Source organism: Anolis sagrei, chromosome X, assembly GCF_037176765.1.
Source record: "Anolis sagrei isolate rAnoSag1 chromosome X, rAnoSag1.mat, whole genome shotgun sequence".
NCBI lineage: Eukaryota > Metazoa > Chordata > Lepidosauria > Squamata > Dactyloidae > Anolis > Anolis sagrei.
Window position 1 is genome coordinate 41,673,603 of NC_090034.1, and position 24,992 is coordinate 41,698,594.

General features: G+C 43.1%; 1 protein-coding gene across 2 annotated transcripts in view; it reads left to right on the forward strand.

Annotated features, from left to right (window-relative positions):
- The first annotated feature begins 1,140 nt into the window (after window positions 1–1,140).
- SBNO1 (strawberry notch homolog 1) overlaps window positions 1,141–24,992 on the forward strand; it is a 58,080-nt gene continuing 34,228 nt past the window's right edge. The window contains exons 1-13 of one of the 2 annotated variants that reach the window (XM_060785522.2): window positions 1,141–1,419; window positions 6,162–6,289; window positions 10,085–10,189; window positions 10,919–11,228; window positions 12,273–12,373; window positions 13,639–13,735; window positions 16,151–16,311; window positions 16,466–16,599; window positions 16,706–16,796; window positions 20,790–20,951; window positions 21,202–21,337; window positions 21,430–21,535; window positions 22,508–22,661. In XM_060785522.2, the coding sequence (XP_060641505.1) occupies window positions 6,164–6,289; window positions 10,085–10,189; window positions 10,919–11,228; window positions 12,273–12,373; window positions 13,639–13,735; window positions 16,151–16,311; window positions 16,466–16,599; window positions 16,706–16,796; window positions 20,790–20,951; window positions 21,202–21,337; window positions 21,430–21,535; window positions 22,508–22,661 (1,683 nt within the window). In that variant the 5' untranslated portion in view covers window positions 1,141–1,419; window positions 6,162–6,163. The remainder of the gene's footprint in view (window positions 1,420–6,161; window positions 6,290–10,084; window positions 10,190–10,918; window positions 11,229–12,272; window positions 12,374–13,638; window positions 13,736–16,150; window positions 16,312–16,465; window positions 16,600–16,705; window positions 16,797–20,789; window positions 20,952–21,201; window positions 21,338–21,429; window positions 21,536–22,507; window positions 22,662–24,992) is intronic. The other variant, XM_060785523.2, reaches the window with a different exon arrangement.

Genomic DNA, 24,992 nt, shown 5'->3' on the forward strand with positions numbered 1-24,992 from the left:
AGTTCAAAGCAGATATGGGATTTTATTCAGATGCCTGGAAGGGCCCCCAGAATATCAAGGCAGATAATCCATCAAGGAAAAAGGAAGAGGGGCCGACCAAGGGCAAGATGGATGGATGGTATCCTTGAAGTGATTGGCTTAACCTTGAAGGAGCTGGGGGTGGTGACAGCCAACAGGGAGCTCTGGTGCGGGCTGGTTCAGTGACTGAACGAATGAACAACAATCCATCACATCTGCTTCCGACTCGAGCCCCTTTGACACAGCTGAATAAAATCCCACATTATCTGCTTTGAACTGGGATATGTGGCAGTGTGGACTCAAATAACCTAGTTCAAAGCAGATCTTGTGGGATTTTCTGCCTTGATATTCTGGGTTACATGACTGTGTGGAAGGGCCCTGGGTTATCTGAGTCTATACTCAGATGTGGGATTTTCTGCCTTGATATTCTGGGATACAGGGCTGTCTGGAAGAGCCCTAAATCCACACTGCCATATGTTCAGTGGGGATTTTATACGGCTGTGTGGAAGGGTTCCCAGTGTTCGCAGAGTTGGCTCTCAACTCGGAAATCCGACAAGCGCCTGCGCAGTCCTGAGGCGGGAAGTGTTCGCTCAGGAATGCTTTGGCTACAAGAACCCTCTCTCCCGTCATGCACCGGGAGAGCATTCTCGCCACAAAGGCGCGACTTCTTTTCCTCGCGTAGTTACGCGGCGCTTCACCATTTTGGCGAGACGGGTCACGTGTCTCCTAACGGCCGTTGCCTCTGCCTCCTCCTCTCCGCCCCTCCCAACGAGAAAAAACAAACAAACACGGGCCTGGGGAGGGGGGGAGGGGGCTCGAGCCCATCATGAGGCAGCCGCCGGATTGGCTCGGAAAAGCTTCTCGGAGGCCATCCTCGACCCGCGCCTGTTTCCCCCCCTTTTCTTGCGCTCCTCCCCTTTCGCCTGCTGCTGAGGTAAAAGGCGGCGGCGGCGGCGGGACGAGGCGCCATGTGACGCGGCAAGAGCTGGGCGAAGAGCTTCGCCGCCTGACGAGGAGAAAGAGGCCGCGTTTGCGCGTGCGTAGTTCTGCGAGTCGGGAAGAGAGAGAGCGAGAGAGGTCACGTGGTGGCGGAGGGGCGGTCCGCGCGGCAGGAGCGGCCTGGCAGTCAATCAAGCGAGGCAGCTGCTGGGGTCACGTGGTGTGGCGTCGCCGCCGACGGCGCTCCCCCTCCCTCCCCCTCCCGCGCCGCCGCCCCCCTCCTCCCGCGAGAGGGGGAGGAGGGGAGGGAGGGCAAAGATGGCGGCGGCGAGTTAGAAAGCTGCAGACGGAGCGGCGGCGCAGGAGAGGCGAGCGAGGGCTAGCAGGCAGGCTGAGTCGCAGCGGCGGAGGGAAGCTGCAAGGAGGCCCGGCGCTCGGTGGGAGAGCTGACAGGCGGCCAGAGTGAGTCCCAAGTCTTCGCCTGCCTTGTTTTTGTTTTGGTTTCTCCTCCTCCTCCTCCTCCTCTTTGGGGAGGGGGAAACAGCCACCATTTTTCGGCAGCCCCCCCTTCCCATTTCCCCCGGCCCCTGGTCCTGCTCTGAGGACCCCCTTCTCACCCTGGACTCGGCTTCCAGACCCCCGGGGCCATCCAGGTCAAACCCATTTTGCCAGAGAAAGCACAACCAAAGCATTCCCGACAGATGGCCTTCCAGCTTCTGCTTCAACGCCTCCAAAGGAGGAGCCTCCACCGGACTCCCAGGCAGAGAGTTCCACTGCTGAACAGCTCTTCTCACAGCCAGGAAGTTCTTCCTCGTGTTCAGGTGGAATCTCCTTTCCTCCCATGTGGAAGCCCTTTGCGCTGAGTCGTGGTCTGCCATACGCTGGGCTCCAGATGGAGGCGAGGCGGGAGAGAAGAAAGGGGCCCAGCGCCTGCCCTTGGCTTCCTGCCCAGGCTCCTTCCACCTCTTAATCCCTCACACCTCTCCCCCCCCCCCCCGTCTCGCATGCTGTATTCCTCAGGTTTGCCCCTGGCTTTTGCTCTGGAGTGGCTCTTCTCATAGGGCCCTTCCACACAGCCATAGAATCCAGAATCTCAAGGTAGAAAATCCCACAACATCTGCTTGGAACTGGGTTATCTGAGTCAACATTGTCATATATTCCAGTTCAAAGCAGAAAATGTGGGATTTTATTCAGCTGTCTGGAAGGGCCCTCAGTGTTGGGCTCCACAAATCAGGCAACAGGAAAAGGTGTCTGAAGGCCACCAGTTTGCATAGACCAGTTAGCAACAACGTGCAGGGTTTACAGCAGGCTTCAGTTCTGCTCCACAGAAAGGACAATTACCCTCTCTAGTAAGGCTTGCCCATGCTGTTCTGCGATTGGCCCATGTTTGGTTTGTCTCCCTACATACCTGAGGTCACTTCAAAATTTCTCAGGTAGAAAGGAGTCCCAAGTGGGAAAGTTTAAGAAGCCCTGGGCTAGATGATGCTACCCTGAGTCAGACTGGGAATTGGTTAACCTGATGAAGCCAAAACATGCTTCCCAATGGCTCCTCCTTCATCCTGGAGAGAAGTGACCAGTGAGGTGCCACACAGGGCTTTCAGGGCTAGTCAATATTGAATCCTAGAGCCAGAAGAGACCTAGAGGGTCATGCAACCCCATTCTACCATGCAGGAACACACTATCAAAGCCCTCTCGACAGATGGCCATACTGCTTTTTCTTTAAAAATTTCCAGAGGAGACTCCACTAGACTTTAAGGAAGCAGCTTATTCTACTGTCAAACAGCTCTTACCGTCAGGAGATTCCTCCTAATGTTTAGGTAGAATCTCTTTCCTTGGAATTTGCCTCCATTTCTCCAATGTGTCCTAGACTTTGGTGAAAACAAGCTCACCTCCTCAATATGACACCATTTTCAATATTTAAACATAGCTCTCACATCTCTTTATGAGGCTATGGTTTTCTCAATTCTGGATGTTGTTTAGAGATGATAAGGTTGAGGTGTTTTCCTTTCAGCTGGCCAGATGAAGCTTTCCCCTTTTTAGAATTCATTGCTTAGCATCCCCTGTCTCTGAAGGAAGGAGCTATAAACAATATGGGGCCAGCCTTCTGTGTTGATCAGAGCTCTGTCAGTGCGCCTGGTGCCCATGCTTTACTTAGGTTACGGTGAAAATGCTAATAGTGGCGAAGGCAAGAAGTGGGTGAGTGGGGAAAGGAGCAAGACTTTCCAATCATCGCCTTGGCTGCACAGCTCAGGATTTTGAATATGCTTGTGAGGTGGTCTGCTGTGTTCTCTGCGCGCGCATACAGAGATTGCTCATACATCAGCTAGAGAGATCCCAGAACTTCATTGCAGTCTGCCACTGGCAGTAGGAGCCTATGTGCAAATGGAGTTTCCTTCAGTGAGCTGGTAATTGCCTTCCTTTCTTTATGTAAAATAAATTGCAAGCTTTGGCTGATTGTTCTTTGTCAAATGATGCCCCTGAGCTGTCTCATTGGGTGACTGAAAAGGATCAGCTGCCTTTTAAAATGGGGCGGGGAGCAGTTATTTCTTCCTGGTTGACTAAGCAGAAATGCTTTTTTGTTTCCAAATGTTCATAACCTTCTTTTTTCTTGTAGTACCTAAAAGGTTTGTGCAAAAACTGAACCTTTGTTTGCTTCTCCTAGGCCTTTTCAGTCTCTTGCTTGCTGCTCATAAGGGTACTTTTAAACTTGAGCATAAATGGTGTGCACAAGACAATTGTGCAGTCACGTCTAATCAAACTGGAAGTTTATGTCCTGCACATGTGGTTTTATGTGAAAGGTAAAAGCCCTTTCCACACAGCTGAATAAAATCCCACATTATCTGCTTTGAACTGGAATATATGGCTGTGTGGACTCAGATAACCCAGTTCAAAGCAGATGTGGGATTTTCTGCCTCAAGATTCTGAGTTATATGACTGTGGAGGAACCCTTTTGTCACAGTCCGGAGTTTATAGGTGAATTCTTTCAGAGATCTGGAGAACTGGACACAATTGCATGGAGGCAATCAGCTGAAAGATCGGGAAATTAATTTGTTTAACTCTGCAAATGTAAGCAAGGCTCTGTGTAAGCTCTGTGTAATAGAGGAGGCATTGTTAAGTATTTTATTGGAAAATCCATGGCTGCCATATCTCTTGTTATCAAAACATACAGGGTTGTTTTTTTTTTACTGAACACCTATGTTTTTCTTTATTTATTGTGAGGCAGAAGTGTCCTGTTTCACATAAATCTCCTTTTACAAAAGAGAGCTGGGTGATGAGCGAGGAGCTTAATCCAACTTTCAAAACAAATTTTGCTGTGAAAACAAATAAACAGGCCATAGGCTAGGCAGATAAGCAAATGTAATAAGCTTGATTGTATTTTCTAAAACAGATTGATATCTGTAAACTATGCATCCACCATGGAATATGAGGCTTTTAGCTGCAGTGGTTGTACACAAGTTCTAGTCATGTTGACCATCAGTTAAATGAAATTTAAATTCTGTTAAATATTATTAGGATAATTCTCATAGGCAATGTATTGTGTTTTGCTATGGAGTGTGCTCTGTACAATACCTAAGCTTTAAGCTACCAGTGACAACAGTGTCAGATGCATATTGAAATAACCACAACAAAAGTGCAGGTGTGAAAATATCAAATTAATATTTTGGAAATTGAATATATGTGTATAACTCTGTAACCTTAGAAGTGTGATAGAAGTTGAAATCTGCTGCTTTAGTGAGTCTGAAACAAAGTAACATTGTTAGGTGATGTATTTGTTACATTTATACTATTTTTTTGGCAGTCTGCCACATAGACTCAAAGTAACCAAACCTCTTGGTAAGGAAATATTCATGGTTACAAAACCTTGCCTAGTTGGTTCAGTCCATGGTGTTAAGTGACTTGCTGTAGTATTTCCTTAGATTCTTAAACCATCTCTGAGAAATGTTGCCCCTGGTGTGTGTGTTTGCAAGATAGCAGTGGTATCACCTTGCTTGATAAACGGCTGCAAGAAAGGTATATCATTGGGGGCATGTCCCAAGACACCTACTCCTTTTGACTTTTCTTGAGCTGGAAGCATAGCAAAGAATTGCACTGGGGAAGCTTGAGAGGCCCACAAACACTTTGGGGAAATATCTTTGGAGCATGGGTAATTGAAGCCATGGCTATTGAATCTATGGATAAGGGGGCAGTAGTGTGCTCTGAATGCAGACAGTTGCAATAAATGAAAGAGAAACTGTCTCCAACCTTGCTTAGCTGCAGTGTTTAATGTGGTCACTCTGTGGCAACCATACAGTGTTGGGCCACCAGCTATTGTCAGCAATTAACAACAACAACAACGGACCAGTGAGCTCATTCCATATCAAGTAGCCAAAAGACACCTTAAATATTGAACATGAGATTGGAGGAATTTTCTGACATTTTTGTACACTTAGCTTGGATGTGTGGTTAATCCTGAGACATGATGCTGCAAGTTACACATGAAATACATCTTTCCCCTAAAAGAGAGCAGAAGTATCTAATACATAATTCACAAGCTTGTGACTTGCTTAGGTTGCCCATCTCTAGGCTGGGGAAGCCGGGTCCTGCAGTGCTCTTCATATCTGTGGTTGTCAGATTTTAAAAACTTTTTAGTAATATGATCCAAATCCCCAAAAGCATGAGATCACATCCGATCTTGGGAGCTAACTAGAGTCAGCCCAGGTTAGTCCATGGATAGGAGACTGCCAATGCTGTAGGCTTTATTTCAGAGGAAAGAAGTGGCAAAACCATCTCTAAGGATTCTTGTGCTAAGAAAATGTGATGTTCACAGGCGACTTGCCATACATGCACATGCATCATAGTAAAAAACAAAACAGAAGTTCTACAACTCCCAATGTATGTTTGCAGTGCAACCTAAAGGCATAATAGTGAGAGCAGATAGGCAAGCAGAGGAATGACCGATGTTGATCGCCTTTAACTAACAGGATTTGCAGCTCTTCACATAATGACAGAAAAGGGATTTTCACTAGCCATATTTCATACAGTAACAACGTCTGTACAGTATTTTTGATACTTGTTATAGTAGCTGTCATCTTGTAACTATTGAAATTATATTGTCACTCATGGAAAGGAGTAACTGTAAGAAATATTGCCTAGCGTTCTTTCAGTATGATCATTTGCTTCAACTGAAATGGTCTAATTGTACCTTGCTTTTTGTTTTTCTCCAGAGATGGTGGAACCAGGACAAGACTTGTTGCTTGCTGCTTTGAGCGAGAGTGGGATCAGTCCAAATGATCTGTTTGATATTGATTCTGCAGATATGGGTCTTTCAACCCCAACTCCAACTGCTCAACAGGTGAAAAATCTATAAGCACTTAAACTGGATCATTTTATCATGACTTTGAAATTATTTTCTTTAAATACATGTTTTGTTAGATTTATTAGAAAAGGAGAAGTTTCATATTGTAGTAATCACTTGTCTAGTATGTGTACTAGCTGTGGCAATGTGACCCCTAAGCTGGATGCCCCCTTCAAAATTGGGACTGACTCTGATATAATTGTAAATATTGTCTTCATAAAATGTGAACCTACAAAACACAATGATATAATGGTTGAGACTAGAACTGAGGTGACATGCAATGAAAGGCATGCGTATCAAATATGCAGATGTTACCAAATAGGAGAGGGTAGCAAATACCCCAAAGAACAGTATCAGAATTCAAAATGACATCAACAGATGGGAAAACTCAACGAAGAGTAACAAAATTATTGTCAAGAGGAATAAATGTTAGTAGGCCATAAGCTAATTGTGAGTCAACAGGATGATGTGGCAGCCCAAAATCCAATGTGTTTCTAGGCTACATCAATAAGATTGTAATTTTAAGATGAGGGTGGTAGTAGTGCCATACTATTCTACTTTGTTGGATTTACCTTGAATACTGTATCCAGTTCTGGGCCAACAGTTGGAGAACACTGACAAGCTGGAACATATCCAGAAAAAGGTGATCAAAATGTTCAAAGCTCTAGAAACCAAACTCTGTGTAGAATGACTTAGGTAAGTTTGGAGTGGAGAAGACTGGGTAAGTTTGGAGTGGAGAAGAGAAAACTGAGAGATGACATGATAGCCATTTTTAAATATATGAAGGGAGCCAGCTGGTTTCCTGCTGCTCCACAGATTTAAACACAAACCAACAGATTTAAACACAAGAAAAGAGACCTTACCTAAGCATTAATAAGAACTTATTTAACTTCTTTGTCCCACCCTGGTCATTCCACAGATATATAAACCCACTTTTCTAGTTCCAACAGACCGCACTACCTCTGAGGATGCTTGCCATAGATGCAGGCGAAACGCCAGGAGAGAATGCCTCTAGAACATGGCCATATAGCCCGAAAAAATCTACAACAACCCACTTATTTAACTGTTTGACAGTGAAACAGATGGCCATGAGAGGATGAGGGTCCATTCTCCTTTTTTGAAGGTGTTTCAGATTGGTTGGATGGCCATTTTGCAGTTCTTTAGTGGTGTATTCTTGCATAGCAAGGGGCTAAACCAATGCCCCCTTATAAGATTCTATACTTTATAACAAATTAATTGTATTTTCAATTTAGAAACAGTACAAAATGTGAAATGTTATTCTGCTCCATCATCTAATTCATTCATAAAGATTTTGAACAACAGTGGACTCAAAACAGAATTCTGAGATACTCAACTCTTCACTTTACTCCAGAAAAATGAGCCTCCATTGATGAGCACTCTTTGGCTTTGGCTTTTCAATTGATAACAAGTTCACTTAAGAGTATCACCATCTAGCTCACAGTTCACCAGCTTGCTTCTATGAATATCATTGGAAGTGTTGTTGAAAGCTTAATGAAATCAAGATACACTACATCCATGGCATTCTCCTAATCAATCAAATCTGTAACTCTTATCAGAAATAAGATAAGATTAGTTTGGCATGACTTGATTTTTGAGAAACTCGTGCTGGCTTTTAGTAATCACAGCATTCCTTTTTAAAACATGCACAGACTGATCATTTAATGTAGACTAGGCTGACCTGCTGGCAAAGGGACGGCTTTAATGGACTTGACAGACTGCTTTAAGGACAATGACTTAAATTGGCGACTGTTTGAATGTTTTTATTCTGTTTTTATATTGTTTTTGTTTAAATTGTATGTTTATGCTTTTGGTTGTAGGCACCACGGTGTGCCGGTTGTTAGCCTCCCTGAGTCCCTCTGCGGAGGTTGAGATAGGACGGGATACAAATGTCAATAATAATAATAATAATAATAATAATAATAATAATACATAATCTGTTCTAGAACTTTTCCTGATATTGATGTCAAGATTTTTTTAAATGCTTTAAGATTCCTCTTTTTGACATATATTACAGAAAGTAGATATTTTCATTTAATGATAGAACCTCAACAGAACAAAAAAAAATGAAAATAGTCTGCATCACATAACTGCATATTATATTGATGATCAGGATTACTGCTTGGGATCTCATTTTCTCCACTCTTGAGGATGGGAATAACATTTGCTTTCCTCCAATCTGTTGAGACATCTCCTATTCTGCAATAAATCTGACAGATTATTGATAGTCACTCTGAAATTACAGTTGCAGGTTCTTTTAGTACTTTTGACTACAGTTCCTCTGACTTTGGAGATTTGCATTATTCTAGAGTAGCTGGTAATTCCTTTACTACCTCTTTATCCTGAGCTGTAGCCATTTCACTGCATGGTTTATTTTGTATTTCCCAGTTAGAGCTTTCTCTTGGGAGAAGACTTAAGACAAAGCGATATTGAACTGTTCCTTCTAAGCATTTCACCATCTTTTTTATGCAGTGGCTGTACTTGTTCTTCCTCATGCTCCTGTTCTTCCTCCTAACCATTTTTAATTTTATTTTTTTAACCTGTCTAGGTAGCCTGAGCTTTTCTTACTTTCCTCTACAACTTCTGACTATTCACTGTATTCCTCTTTGCAGATGGCTCTTTCTATTCTTATATATGTCTCTCTTAAATTTCAGCTCATGAAATTTCTTGGCTTCTTTATATACTTTATTGGAATTGTTTGGAACTACGTCTTCCGTATTTTGCATTTGAAAAGTACATAAGCATCATGAAGTTCCCTGTGACCATTTCCGATCATGGGACCTCACCTAGGAAATCTTGCCAATTTTCTCCTGGGAGGATGTAACATTTTGCATTGCGTCTTCTGCCAGTAGCAAAAATAAAATTTTCATCTGTAATTTTAATTTATTTTCCTGGGACTGTGCATAATCAACACAGGAGGCATACTTCTGAGTAAATCTGCATAGGATTGTATAGTTAGAATAATAAAGCAGCAGCTTGATCGATGATGTGTTGTAGTTAGTGGTGACAATTGGCAGTCTGCTGGTGTGGACTTTTAACTTGCTTGAATTATGTTAAAGGAGGGAGTTGAGTTGTATTCATAATAGTCTTGCAAACCTATTGGCTAGTGTCCTGCTAGTGGCATTTTCAGGCATGAGATTGCACTTGATATGCATATGCTTTTTTGAAATTACATTGACTGGTATTTTCTACCCTTTGCAATGTCCAGAGCCACCATCACCCCATCTTACTGTGTAACACTGCTCCCCCACCCAAAGCCATTATTTAGCTTAGGGAGATGGAAAATCAGCAAAGCTATGTCCTCATAGCCAGGCACAAGATTATTTAATCTACTGAGACCTCAGGAATATCCTAGCACATTGGTTCTCAACCTGTGGGTCCTCAGATGTTTTGATATCCAACTCCCAGAAATCCTAACAGTGGTAAACTGGCTGGGATTTCTGGGAGTTGTAGGCCAAAACACATATTGGATGATGTCATCATTTTGCATTTGGATGTCAGGATGTAGCCAGGTGCTTCTCAAATCACCAGCTACAGGCTGGTGGCAAGGAAGCTGTGGTGACTCAATGGTAGTTTGAGGACGGAGTATTGAAAGAGCAGGTCTACCATGGTTCTGGATGCAGAACTATTACACTTCTAGGCTATTCACGATTGTGGGCATTGTATGCATGCCTGCATGGCGTCTTCTCCAGGATTTCTCTTATGGTCAAAGGGCAAGCAATTTATACTGTTTCCAGTATTCTACCAGCATAACTTTCTTCTCTTTGTTTTTAGTCAGTACCATTTAATACATTAGAAATGGGCTTGGAGACGGAAGCATCAGTTGCTGTCAAAGCAGAGCCACAGGCTACGTCTTCACCAACTGTATTGAATATCAGGGTAGGAAACATGACTTCTTAATGAACCTGATCATTAAGCATCTAAATATTCCCAGATCTCCTCTAGACATGTCTTTGTGTTGGAGGATGACTTGTTCGGCATAGTAAGTTGTTCAGAAGGACTCTTCTCTGCATGGGCAGCTGTAAAGTGGAGTTCAGTGTTCAGTGTTCATTATGTTTGCATAGTACAGTGTTTAAGAAAACATTTTATTGAGTATTTTAGCATAATTATTCTTTTTTTAAAAAAAAATTTATGGAAGATAGTCAGTGTTCAGACAAATTAACACGGCACAGTAACAAATGTGGTGGCAATCCAGCCTGTTGTTGTATAGATTATGGTGCTTGTTATTCACAGACAAGGGGTTGCACTGGCAAAAGGATCTATTGTGTGAATATGACTCTTATTTTGTGAATGGAGGATCTTTAATTCAGAGTAAAAACATTGGAATGTCATGCGTTATATTAAAAAGATCACATGAAAACAAAAATGGCATATTAAGTGAAGGTGGTGAAAGTTATAGTCCTGCATGATCACTGGGTAGTTTCTGTCACTGGAAATATTCTGTAATATTTCTCAGACTGGGCCTTCCATTTTCCACAAAGGAAAGAACTTTTCCCAAATGTCTTGGTTACAAAAGTGAGAGCTTATTGAATTCAAAAGATACTTAACCTCTATTTGACCCAATGTAATGAGTGAAGCTCCTAATGTTTGTTCTGTTTTTCCCCATAGCAACCACCCTCAACCACAACCTTTGTCTTGAATCAAATAAACCAGCTCCCTACTTTGGGAACGACCATAGTAATGACAAAAACAACTCCCGTCACCACTACCCGGCAAACAATCACTGTAGCCAAAATTATACAAACAAGCACCACTACCCGGCCGTCAGTTACTATGCCTGTTGCCCGGAACACCCTGACAACACCACCCCCAAAGGACCAGATCCAGTTGAAAGACCTTCTCAAGAACAACAGTCTAAATGAACTGATGAAGTTGAAACCACCTCCAAACATAGCTCAACCAGTTGCAACAGCTGCAAGTAAGTGGAGTTGGGCACCAACCAATGGATTTTTTTCACCACAAAATAATCTCAGGCACCCTTTCCAAATTGCTTTGTCACTTTGGTTGTTTGATCATGGAAAATACATGATTTTAACTCTCTTGTAATGCAAAACTTAAAGTTGATGTGCTTGACAAGCCAGATTTGTTACTGTGCTTTTCTAAATAGTGGGACAGTTCAGATGAATGATAATGCTGACTTGTTCATGAGAAGCTACAGCATGCCTAATTTGGAGAGCCTTTGTCACAGGAGATTTGTCTCAGGTGCTTTAGAAAACATTCCTTTTCTTTTTTACTTGAACTGTTCCTGTGATATGTTTGCAACGCTTCAGCATTTCCCTAGGAAATATGAATGATCCTGTGTTTAGGAAGTACCACATTTCATTGCATAATAATAGTCGCAGCCCCATTTTTGAGATCTCAAAATGTTTTTTTTTTATTTCTCACATAATCACCATAGGTGTCCCCCTCAAAGACAATTTAAACAAACACGAGCTCTCCCTCCTTCCTCTTTGTCTTGATGAGAGTAAACAGGGTTTTTTTTTAGGCTCAGTGGCTGTAGAATTGTCATAAATTCCTTTAACAAACAAATTGCACACGGAGGGCTGCTAGGTGTTATGTTCATTGGATGAATTGTCACCCTGAGACCCAAAATGTTGACTTTTTTTTTCAGAAATAATAGTAGTGTCTCCAAAGGTGGTAAATGCCACCAAATCAGGTAAGATCCATTACACTGCTAAAAGGAAGTGGGGCTTCCTTTTCTTATCCCACATGTGACAAAGGTGATTCTGTGGTGAAGGGTGTCTTCTGCAGCTACTGTCTTAATCCAGCTGCTAGCAACCTCTTAAGGGTTGAACATACTGAATTTCAATATTCTTTTATAATAGCATAAAAACTCATACATTGTTATGTACTGTTTAGTTTAAAGATCAGTGTTTGATAATATCACTGTGGGGAAGCATTGACTAAACTCCAGGAATTCCTGTTTGGTAAATATTCTTAACTCTAAGTATTACCTTTGCAGCTGATTTGAGCAATGGTGCTGTAAAAAAGGAGGCCTCTACGAAAGAAGTCGCGAGAATATGGGTAAATGATCTAAAAATGAGAAGCTTTTCTCCCACAATGGTAGGTGCAATTTTGTAAGAACTGATGTTATCTTTGCTTTGAAATGTAATGTTATTTTTGGTTATATAGATCTCCTGAGAAGGAAACGTTGGGTAAAACTGTTTATGCAGTAGGCCTTTCTGGACATTGAGATCTAATGATACTTTTTCTGCTATTCAGACACAAGACAGCTGATCATTTGGTGCTTTTCTGTTACTGCACCCAGCTTTATCTGCCTACACTTCTGATTAATAATGTCACTTACTCTAAAGCCTTTGGTGACAGTGGAACTTTGATTCATGTTGTCTGTGGCCTTCTACATTTTTTTGTCCTTCAACTTCTACAGCCCCTCACCATTGGCTATCCGGGCTAAGGTTTGAGAACTTGCTTATGAAATTTAGAGTTAGGATATAAAGTTTGCAGTCAATTGAGGTACAAAAGTTTGTGTATGTACAAGATGGTGTGACTACCACTCAATGCTTGCTCCCCATATCTTCAAAGGACAAATAAACCTGATTTTTTCGTATCTCTAGAGAGCATGCCATTAATTTAATGTATATTCCTTATTTCCTTGAATGGGACTCCAGCGAGCTAGTGTGTGTGTGTGTGAAGAGCGACTTGAGAAACTGCAAGTTGCTTCTGGTGTTAGAGAATTGACCGTCTGCAAGGACATTGCCCAGGGGATGCCCGGATGTTTTGATGTTTTACCATCCTTGTGGGAGGCTTCTCTCATGTCCCTGCATGGGAAGCTGGAGCTGACAAAGGGAGCTCAACCTGCTCTCGCCGGATTCGCACTGCTGACCTATCGTTCAGTACTCCTGCTGGCACAAGGGTTTAACCCATTGCACCACCAGGGACTAGTGCCTTAAGGAAGATGTTCACCAAGGGTTTAAAACAAAAGTAGGCAACCTTGACCTCTGATCCTTCTGTAACAATAACAGCTGGTGTGAACATGGCCAGTTGGGATATTTGCAGTCTGTTTCAAAGGGTCTAGTCCTTTTTAGAATCCATAGAAGCGTATTTAGAAGCAGGATGTTCTGATAAAGTCTTTGTTCATTTTCACACTGATAATCCCCTTCCATATGTAGGAGAGACTCAGAAAGGGAAGGCGAATTTATGCAGCCCATGAATTGTATATTGGTGCTGAAGGAATGTTTCTGTCATCCCAATTTCTCTTCCATTCAACACAATATTCTTTGTATTACATATGTTCTCTTTGTTTGACTAGTTTTAAACTTTGCTGCTTCTGTTTTCAGCAGTATAACAGGTTCTTATGTTTGCTGCAGAAAGTGCCAGTAACAAAAGAGGAAGAAGAACCTGAAGAAGATGATGAAGAAGAAATGGGCCACGCAGAGACATATGCAGAGTATATGCCTATAAAATGTAGGTTTAATTAACCTTCCACTGTTTTTTCAATATGTAACATATCATCCAGAATGTGTAATATAGAAGTGATATAATTATGTTCTTTGTAAGTAGATGATGGTTATGGTTTCTTGGTGTGTCTGTCATGATGTTCTTAGTCAAAATGTACATCTTAAGTGGCTTGCACAGGTTTTGAAACAGTTCTATCTTCCGGGTACTAATGTCCCATTCCTGTCCAGTTTGCTTACTCATTCCAGGTGTGGCTATTTCTTACTTTACAATTTCCTGATTTCCTTGCTTCATGCATCTCGCATTCTGTGCACAACCATATAGTTGTGCAGCTTCCGACTTCCCTTTCATCTCTATGCATCTCAGCAGCTGAATGTTATTTCAGCTTGAGTCCGGTTGTGCCATTAAACACAGCACGACTTGTCCTCTGCTCTTCCCCAGTAGCTGCTTGAGTGCATGTGATACATGAGTGTACTCAGAAATAAATACGTGGAAACCTTCACTTGCAGCCCTCTATTCCTCTCAAGGCTTTTTAAAACACTCTTGATGACTTTAGAAATGGCTTGTGAATGGGCACAGGGAGGCTTCATGTGACAGAATGCAAGGGAACTGCCTTGTAGAATCCCAAGCCCAAAGGCATTTTTCCAGGCTGTTCAGATGCCACCCACTGTATTATTTCTCCAGGAGGAATTGATCAATTTCCAGCCAATACAAGGATTGTCTGGAATACAAATAATCATCTTTTATATATTCGATTTTGAGGAGATAAAATCAGGCATTTTGGTTGGTTTACATGTTTGCAGATCTTAGTGAGATTTTTTGTAGGTCAAGTTTCTGGATCAAATGCAAGTGGGCCAAGCTCATTGTTGAGAAATATTACACAAATGACTGTAATGACACATCACACATTGGGACCCAGTTCCAGCTCTTTCTAGGGCACATTACAATCTCATTGGGTAGTTTCCCAGTTTTTGGAAGGGCCCCCAACTTCTTTATTTGAAATAATATTGACAACAATACATTTATTACCCAGCTGTCCCCATGGCTTAAAGCATTGATGTAAGATATATAGTGGTTTGGGGCCCAGTTCCTTTTCTTTTGGTCCCACCTGGCACTGAAATGTAGTACTTTGAATTTTTCTTAAATTGAAAGAGATTGAATTTATTTATTTACTTATTTGCCTTATTTATATCCTGCCTCTCTGTACTCCGAGGGGGACTCAAGGTGGCTTACAGTTGCATCTCCATGGTGCCTTAAAACGTATATCAGTTAATACACAAGTTAAAAATTAAAACATAATAAGCATAATAAAAATACATTTCAATGAATCACGTCATCCTGAGTCGTCTAAAGGCTAATCCATAGTCAAATTGCACATATTCCATAAGAACATTCCTGCACTGCTCTATTTTTCAGACATCTGCTCCCAGAGCCAGGTTTTGACTCGCTTTCTAAACACTAGGAGGGAGGGGACTGCCCTGATATCACTAGGGAGGGAGTTCCACAATCGAGGGGCCACCACTGAGAAGGCTTTCTCTCGTTCCCACCAACTGCACTTGCGAAGAAGGTGAGACCGAGAGCAGGGCCTGCCCAGATGATCTTAATCTCCGAGATGGTTCATAGGGGGAGATACGTTCAGACAGGTAGGCTGGGCCGAAACTGTTTAGGGCTTTATAGGCTAAAGCCAGTGCTTTTAATTGTGCTCAGTTGCAGATTGGCAACCAGTGGAGCTGATGCAACAGGGGGGTGGTTTGTTCCCTGTACGCCGCTCCGGTGAGCAGCCTGTCTGCCGCCCATTGGACCAATTGTAGCTTCCGAGCAGTCTTCAAAAGCAACTTCACGTAGAGCACATTGCAGTAATCTATATGGGATGTAACCAGAGCATGGACAAACGTAGCCAAGTTAGACTTCCCAAGATACGGTCGCTGCTGGCGCATAAGTTTTTATTTTGCAAAAGCTCCCCTGGCTACCGCTGAGACCTGAGGTTCTAGGTTCAGCGATGAGTCCAAGATCACTCCCAAACTGCAAACCTGCATCTTCAGGGGGAGTGTAATCCCATACAGCACAGGCTGTAACGCTATGCCCTGTTTGGCCTTTCTTCTGACCAGGAGGACCTCTGTCTTGTCTGGATTCCATTTCAATTTGTTCTCCCTCATCCAGACCATCACAGCTGCCAAGCACCGGTTCAGGACCTGAACAGCCTCCTTAGTAGCAGGTGGGAAGGAGTTTATCATGGATTACACCAGGAGAGAACAGAACCGCATCTGTCTCTTTTTAGCAAATATTTTGACATTTTCAGTTGTGTCTGCTGTTCTTTAACATTAAGAGCAGATGTTCAAATTACAGTCACTATACTGTATCTATTGCTGATATAACCTGCAAGAGAAAGTAACCTACGATAATTGATCTCTATGTTCCATCCAGTAAAAATTGGCCTGCGTCACCCCGACCCAGTGGTAGAAACCAGCTCTCTTTCCAGTGTTACCCCTCCTGAGGTTTGGTACAAGTCATCAATTCCTGAGGAGAGTATTGACAATGGCTGGCTGTCAGCATTGCAGCTTGAAGCAATCACATATGCCGCTCAGGTATTTAAAAAATCCACACATGCTTTACATGGATGTTGGAATAGGAGGCTCTGTCATTGACTGACAAGATGCTGGTTCAGTTAAAGAAACGGTGGGACAGGAGGATGGCTTCTGTTATATTGAATTTTAATGTGATTTTATTATATTTTTGCAGCAACATGAAACATTCCTCCCCAATGGAGACAGGGCTGGATTTTTAATTGGTGATGGTGCCGGTGTCGGAAAAGGAAGAACCATAGCTGGCATAATCTATGAAAACTATCTCTTGGGTAGAAAAAGGGCAGTATGGTAAGTACTAAAGATTCAGATATGAGTATTAAAACTTGCAGTTTATCTTTCTGTATGCATTTGCTGCTATTGTCTTCATGATGGTATTGTGTTTACTCTTTCTTAGGTTTAGTGTTTCAAACGATCTGAAATATGATGCGGAAAGAGATTTGAGAGATATTGGAGCAAAAAACATTTTGGTCCATTCATTAAATAAGGTGTGGAAACTTTACTATATACAGTTGGTAGAAATAATAGTTGTGCTTGTATGAGTTTCATACTAAATGAATGATGTGTATCTTAGACATTATATTGCAGCCGATTGCTTAAAGTGGTAGTATAACAATAGTAACGGATTTATTATTTTATTTTATTTTGGACATTTGTATCCCATCCTTCTCAAACCCTGAAGGGGGACTCAGGGCGGCTCACAATTGGCAACCCTTAGAGATGCCGACACAAAAACAATAAGTAAAAACAATTTGACATTAAATAAAACAACAAGAATTATAAATACATTAAAATATTAACCATTAAGATATTATGAAACTACGAAGCCTAGATCCTCAAATTCAAAGCATAATCCAGAGTTCCAGTCCAGGTCTATTCATTGATAATTCTTGTAAGTCATTGTAATTGCTGCTCGGTCAGCTGCGCAAATGCTTGGTCGCAAAGCCAAGACTTAAGCTTTTTTCTAAAGGAGAGGAGAGAGGGAGTCATCCTAATCTTGCCGGGGAGTGTGTTCCATAGACAGGGGGCCACCACCGAGAAGGCCCTGTCTCATCCCTGCCAAGGGTGGAGGGATCAAGAGAGGGCCTCCCCTGATGATCATAAATTCCAAGGTGGATCATAGAGAAAGAAACTTTCGGACAAGTAAGCTGGGCCGGAACCGTATAGGGCTTTATAAGTCAAGACCAGCACAAAATGTTAATTTTGATCAGCATTCAGGGTTGAGGGTTTTTATTCCAGCAATTGAAACACATGGAGCTGAATCCAGTGCTACAGTTATTTTTCCCATTATTATTTCTTCCAACCCTCTAAATGCAGGACTTTAGGACACATCAAGTGCAGTTGGGCTTTTAGGGGAGGGTGGGATCTCTCTTGTTCTCTAGGGCCTCAAGAGATGTATTCTCCACAATAGTGCAGTCATGCACTTAAAGCTATTGTAACTTCAGATCTTAGTCCATAGGTCTGTGAATCCCTCCAGCAAAAACTAGGAATTGTACAATTTTGGAGTTGGAAGAGACCCAAAGGTTTATTCAGTCCATTCCCCTGCCATGCAGGAGCACAGAACAAAGCATTCTTGACAGATGGCCACCCAGCCTCTGTTTATTTATTTATTATTTATTTATTTACCTTACTTATATACCGCTGTTCTCAGCCCGAAGGCGACTCACAGCAGTTCACAGCAAATACGAACAGCAAAAATTCAGTGCTACAGTATAAAAACAGTTAACAACCTAACACATTACACAATTAATAAACAGTTACTACAATACCCATTCACTGTCATCTCATCATCAAAAACATATTCCAGATTTGTCATCCATTGTTCCATTCCAGTGTTCATTAACCAATCATTGCACTAATTATTCGAACGCCTGCTCAAACAGCCAGGTCTTCACTTTTTTGTGGAATACCATTAGAGATGGTGCTAGTCTAATGTCCGTAGGAAGGGAGTTCCACAGCTGAGGAGCCACCACCGAGAAGGCCCTATCTCTCATCCCCGCCAGCCATGCTTGAAAAGCAGGCGGGATGGAGAGCAGGGCCTCCCTGGAAGATCTCAAAGTCCTGGTGGGTTCATAGGCAGAGATGCAGTCGGATAGGTAGCTTGAGCCGGAACCGTTTAGGGCTTTAAAGGCCAAATGCCAGCACTTTGAATTCAGCCCGGTAGCAGATCGGTAGCCAGTGGAGTTGCCGCAACAGGGGGGTTGTATGCTCCCTGCGCTCCGCTCCTGTTAAAATCATGGCTGCCGAGCGTTGGACTAGTTGGAGCTTCTGAGCCGTCTTCAAAGGCAACCCCACGTAGAGAGCGTTGCAGTAGTCTAAACGGGATGTAACCAGAGCGTGGACTACCGTGGCCCAGTCAGACTTCCCAAGGTATGGGCGCAGCTGGCGCACAAGCTTTAGCTGTGCAAATGCTCCCCTGGTCACCGCCGAAACCTGGGGTTCCAGGCTCAGCGATGAGTCCAGGGTCACACCCAAGCTGCGAACCTGCGTCTTCAGGGGGAGTGCGACCCCATCCAACACAGGCTGTAACCCTATGCCCTTTTCGGCCTTGCGACTGACCAGGAGTACCTCTGTCTTGTCTGGATTCAATTTCAATTTGTTCGCCCTCATCCAGACCGTCACAGCGGCCAAGCACCGGTTCAGGACCTGGACAGCCTCCTTAGTAGCAGGTGGAAAGGAGTGACAGAGATGGACATCATCTGCGTACAGATGACACCGTACCCCAAAACTCCGGATGATCTCCCCCAGCGGCTTCATGTAGATGTTAAACAACATGGGAGACAATATTGAGCCCTGAGGAACCCCACAAGACAATGGTTGTGGGGTTGAACAGGTGTCCCCCAACAACACCTTCTGAGATCGACCCTCTAGGAATGACCGGAGCCACTGCAAAACAGTACCTCCAAGACCCATCCCTGCGAGGCGTCCCAGAAGGATACCGTGGTCGACAGTATCGAAGGCCGCTGAGAGGTCCAGCAGCACCAACAGGGACACACTCCCCCTGTTGAGCTCCCTGCGCAGATCATCCACTAAGGCGACCAAGGCTGTCTCGGTACCATGTCCCGGCCTAAAGCCAGACTGTGCCGGGTCTAGATAATCCGTGTCTACCAAGAATACCTGGAGTTATGAGGCCACCACACGTTCCAAGACTTTGCCCAAGAAGGGGAGATTGGAAACTGGCGGATAGTTGTCGAATTTAGTGGGGTCCAGTGATGGTTTTTTCAACAGCGGTTTTATTATAGCTTGCTTTAAGCTCGCTGGAATCTTGCCTTCCCGAAGGGAAGCATTAACCACCACCTTAACCCACTCAGCCAATCCCCCTCTGGCCTTTAGAAGCCAGGATGGGCAGGGGTCCAGGATGCATGTGGTTGGCCTAATTCCTCCAAGTATCTTGTCCACATCCTCGGGTTTCACCAAGTGAAATGAATCCATCAAAACTGGACAAGCAGGTGCTCGTGTTACATCCTCAGAGACTGCCATTAACATGGTATCCAGACCAGAACGGATCAAAGCGACTTTGTCTGCAAAGAACTGAGCAAAAGCTTCACAGCGAGAAGTTGAATCGTCAGGGTTCCCACCTTGAGCGGTGGGATTTAAAAGGCCCCTGACAATTCCGAACAGCTCAGCAGACGGTTCTTTGCAGACGCAATAGTGGCCGCAAAGAAGGCCTTCTTTGCGGCTTTTATTGCCGCGGCATATGCCCTTAAAAAGGATACAAACCGTGTTCGATTTGGCTCACTCGGATCCGAACGCCACACACTCTCTAGTTCCCTCTTCCTTCGCTTCATCGCTGCCAGCTCCTCGGTGAACCAGGGAGCTGGTTTAGCTCGGCTACTTGAGAGGGGACGTTCCGGAGCGATTGTGTCAATTGCCCTAGTCATCTCCCCATTCCAGAGAGCGACCAGGAATGTTTAAATACCTCCAGAGAAGGAAGGAGGCCCTCCATGTTCTGAGGCAGCATATTCCACTGTTGAACATCTTTTACCATCAGACATTTTGCCTAATATCTCAATGGAATCTTTCATCCTGCAATTTTAATCCATTGCTCCATTGTGTCCTAGCCTCAGGAGCAATGGAAAACAAGCCTGCCTCAATGTGACTTGGAAAAGTAACTTTGGACTAGATGGTTTTGGTTTATTGCCTTTCAGATTAATGACTCCCCCAAGCTCTCACACAAAAACAAGATGGCAGAGGCACAAACTCACCTGTCTCTAGGCCAATTTATAAGCTAAAGAAATTGTGCAAATATATGTGTTTCATTCTGGGTTCAGCTGATTCCAGTCTCAGACAAATTCAGAGTCTGTTATACAATTTTGTGTTGAAGGTGAATTTTGAGTAGCTGCTAGCTTATCTCACATCTAAAACTCGAGATTTTATTTCTTGCTAGTGAGAATTGAGTTGTTTGTGTTAAAGTCTGTAGTTGAAGTGAATAGCTGTGCCAGTCGTAGGATGTCTTTCACACTCTTCATCTTTTTTTTTAGTTCAAATATGGAAAGATTTCTTCTAAACATAATGGAAGTGTGAAGAAAGGTGTTATATTTGCCACATACTCATCTCTTATTGGGGAAAGTCAGTCTGGAGGAAAATATAAAACCAGGCTCAAGCAGCTTCTCCACTGGTGTGGAGATGACTTCGACGGAGTTGTATCTTTTCAGTGTTTTAACATGGTGCAACAACCAAATCATCGTTTAGCTCTTTATAAATTCTGTTGCAAAGAATGTCTGATTCTAGCTGTTCCTTTATTCAGTGTAAATTAGGCTTTTACGGCTCGCTAATTTTGAATCTCAGTTAACAAATGTGACAAAACCTTTTTTATTGTTCAGTGCCAATAATGGTACTGAATGTGGTTATTTTGGTCATTTTTCATTGTCCATTCCTTAACAATTGATTCAGATAGTATTTGATGAATGTCACAAGGCAAAGAATCTTTGCCCTGTTGGCTCTTCAAAACCAACGAAGACCGGCCTGGCTGTTCTGGAGCTGCAGAATAAACTTCCCAAGGCCAGAGTGGTTTATGCTAGTGCCACAGGTATGTACTGTCTAAGATATATACCTAATATGTATTGTATGCTTTTTTTCTTTCTTTGAATACATTTTTAAAAACTAAGTTTTCACTTTTAGGTGCATCTGAGCCACGCAATATGGCATATATGAATCGACTTGGTATATGGGGTGAAGGAACTCCATTTAGGGAGTTCAGTGACTTTATTCAGGCTGTTGAAAGAAGGTATGTTCTTGAATCTGGATATCAGCAGCTGTTATAAACTCTGGAAAGAGGCATTGCTCAGTAGCAGAACATGTGTTTTATATGTGGAAGGTCACAATAAAAGACACATGGGTATTATCTCAGTGTCTCTGAAGATGTTTACTGTTAAACATTCTTCATTTGCATGTTGTGTATGCTTTCTTAAAGGATATTTTTTGTTGAGGGAAAATCTTGGGTCTGAATAGCACAAACTCTGAAAATGGAGAATTGTCGGTTACTACAATGCCCAAAAGGAACGTTTAGAATTGGAGGCCATTTAAGTGGAGATTGGTGTCTGATACAGTATTCATATTTCATGGAGGTTTAAACCACTTAAGGGAGGGTCTTGCCTTTATTGGCATTGGCCAGTTGGGACAATCCAAAGGGCCTTGTTTAAATCAGCATTGTCTGAGGTTTTTGATTCTACTACAATAGTAAGACAATCATAATCGTGATTTGAGATTTAATTTGAACTTTTCTCATTGGTCAGTTGTAGAGCAGAGCCATATACCCATCGAGGTCTGTCTGCTGTCAGTAAATAAATCTAGCCCTTTCAAACAACAAGATACCAGAACACCGTTAGATTTAATGGAAAGAGATACCCAGTTGAGCTGAAAATTCTAGAAAATACAAGCAAAGCGAACCCCATGCCTGCAGACCTTCAGATTCAAAGATCTAAGTTACTTAAATAAGGGAAGGGAATCTGCTTTCTGGTTCCACATTCTATAGTCAAATCAAAACCGGAGCATGGGCAAAATCCACTATTTTCAGACGACTCCTTATATTACATACAGGCTCGTGTCCTTGGTTTCAAAATGTCTAGCAATTTTACTTTACTGTTCATATCCCCAGCCTTGTGTGTAGTGCCATCCTTTCCCAGTGTGCCCAGTAGCTATGTATTTGGGAAAAAAATCATGTTTAAAATTGTCTTCATTTTATCTGTTTCGTCTTCAGAGGCGTAGGTGCCATGGAAATTGTTGCTATGGATATGAAGCTACGAGGAATGTACATAGCAAGGCAGCTGAGCTTTTCAGGTGTGACCTTCAAAATTGATGAAGTTCAGCTTTCTCACCATTATGTTAAGATGTATAATAAGTCTGTGAAAATGGTAAGTCTGTTTAAACACATGACATATCTCATGATAACCCAGGCATTGAATTCTTGGAGATGCTTGAAGTTGAAAAATGTCATAAGTAAAACTTGTATATTGAAATGGATCCCTGCTCCCATCCTGACAAAATTCCACTTAATCCAGTGGAGTTTACGCTAGCTGTTAACTGATTTATTGGATTGCTTCAAAATGAGGTGTAAGGCCAACTACGTTTCCTGGATTGCAGCCAAAGGGTGAAATCTGATAGCCCACTTCTAATTTAGAGAAAAAAATGTGACCATATCAAATTGGTTTTACTGCTGTTATTTCTGGATATTTTGAGGATATTTTTGGAAACAGGTTCCAAATTTTAAAATACTGCATTGAAATTCCTTGTGCACATATATATATTAACAAATGCAGCTATATGATTACTGTTACATGTCTGTTTAATACATGGTACTATCACATCCCCATGAGAACATGATTATGCTTTAACGCAGCGCTTTTCAACCTGGGGGTCAGGACTCCGGGGGGTGGGGTCACTAGGGGAGTTCAGAGAGGTTGCCAAAGACCATCAAGAAACATAGTATTTTCTGTTGGTTATGCGGGTTCTGTGTGGGAAGTTTGGCCCAATTCTGTTATTGGTGGGTGTCAGAATGCTCTTTGATTGTAGGTGAACTATAAATCCCAGCAACTCCAACTCCAAAATGGCAAGGTCTGTTTTCCCCCAAATCCACCAGTGTTCATATTTGGGCGTATTGAGTATTTGTGCCAAGATGGGTCCAGATCCATCACTGTTTGAGTCCACATTGTTCTCTGGATGTAGGTTAACTACAACTCCAAAATTTCAAGGTCAATGCCCACCAAACCCTTCCAGTATTTTCTGTTATTATTATTATTATTATTATTATTAACTTTATTTATACCCCGCAAAATCTCCCGAAGGACTCGATGCGGCTTACAAAGGCCAAGGCCGCCGACAACAACAAAATACAAATATCACAGTAAAACTCATAAACAAATAATAAACGTCAAGCAAAACGATAAAACACTAAAAACAATGACATCATGACGCATTTAAAACTTAAGGCCGGGCCAAATGTAATGGACGGAATTTAAAAGTGCTGAACTTAACAGGAGGTATGTAGAGGTTTTTGGAGGTAGGTGCAATGTGCAGACAATCCTAAAACTAACAAAGTGCATTTGGGACATGATGCCAGGAGTTTCCTAATCTGGAAAGGCACACTGGAACAGCCAGGTCTTCAGGCTCTTCCTAAAGATTGCCAACGTTGGGGCTTGTCTGATGTCCTTGGGGAGAGAGTTCCAGAGTCGGGGGGCCACCACAGAGAAGGCCCTGTCCCTCGTCCCCACCAAACGCGCTTGCGACGCAGGTGGGATCGTGAGCAGGGCCTCTCCAGATGACCGAAATGAACGCGTGGGTTCGTATATGGAGATGTGGTCACGCAGGTAGGCGGGTCCCAAACCGTTTAGGGCTTTGTAGGTGAGCACCTGCACCTTGAATTGGGACTGGAAAATGAACGGTAGCCAATGGAGCTCCTTAAACAGGAGGGTTGACCTCTCTCTGTAAGGACTGCCAGTTAACAGCCTGGCTGCCAACCGTTGGACCAATTGGAATTTCTGAGCCGTTTTCAAGGGCAGCCCCACGTAGAGCGCATTATAGTAGTCCAATCTAGAGGTGACCAAGGCATGGACCACCCCGGCCAGATCAGCCTTTAGGAGGTACGGTGGCAGTTGGCGCACGAGTCTCAATTGTGCAAAAGCCCTCCTGGCTACCGCCGACGCCTGAGTCTCAAGCGTAAGTGATGAGTCCAGGAGGACACCCAAACTGCGGACCTGTGACTTCAGGGGGAGTGTAACCCCGTCCAGCAAAGGTTGCCATCCTATACCCCGATCCGGTTTATGATCAACCAGGAGGACTTCTGTCTTGTCAGGATTAATCTTCAGCTTGTTCATCCTCATCCAGATAGCCACAGCGGCCAGACACTCGTCCAGCACCCGAGGGGCCTCCTTGGAGTTTGGTGGAAAGGAGTAGTAGAGTTGTGTGTCATCTGCATAGAGATGGCACCTAACTCCAAAACCCCGGATGACCTCTCCCAGCGGTTTCATGTAGATGTTAAAAAGCATGGGAGACAGAATGGAGCCTTGCGGGATCCCACAGGTCAAAGGCCAGGGGTCCGAGCAGGCGTCTCCCAGCTTCACCAACTGGGACCTACCCTCCCGGAAGGATCGGAGCCACGACAAAACCGTGCCCCCGAGACCCATCCCAGAGAGTCGTCCCAGAAGGATACCATGATTGATGGTATCGAAAGCCGCTGAGATGTCCAA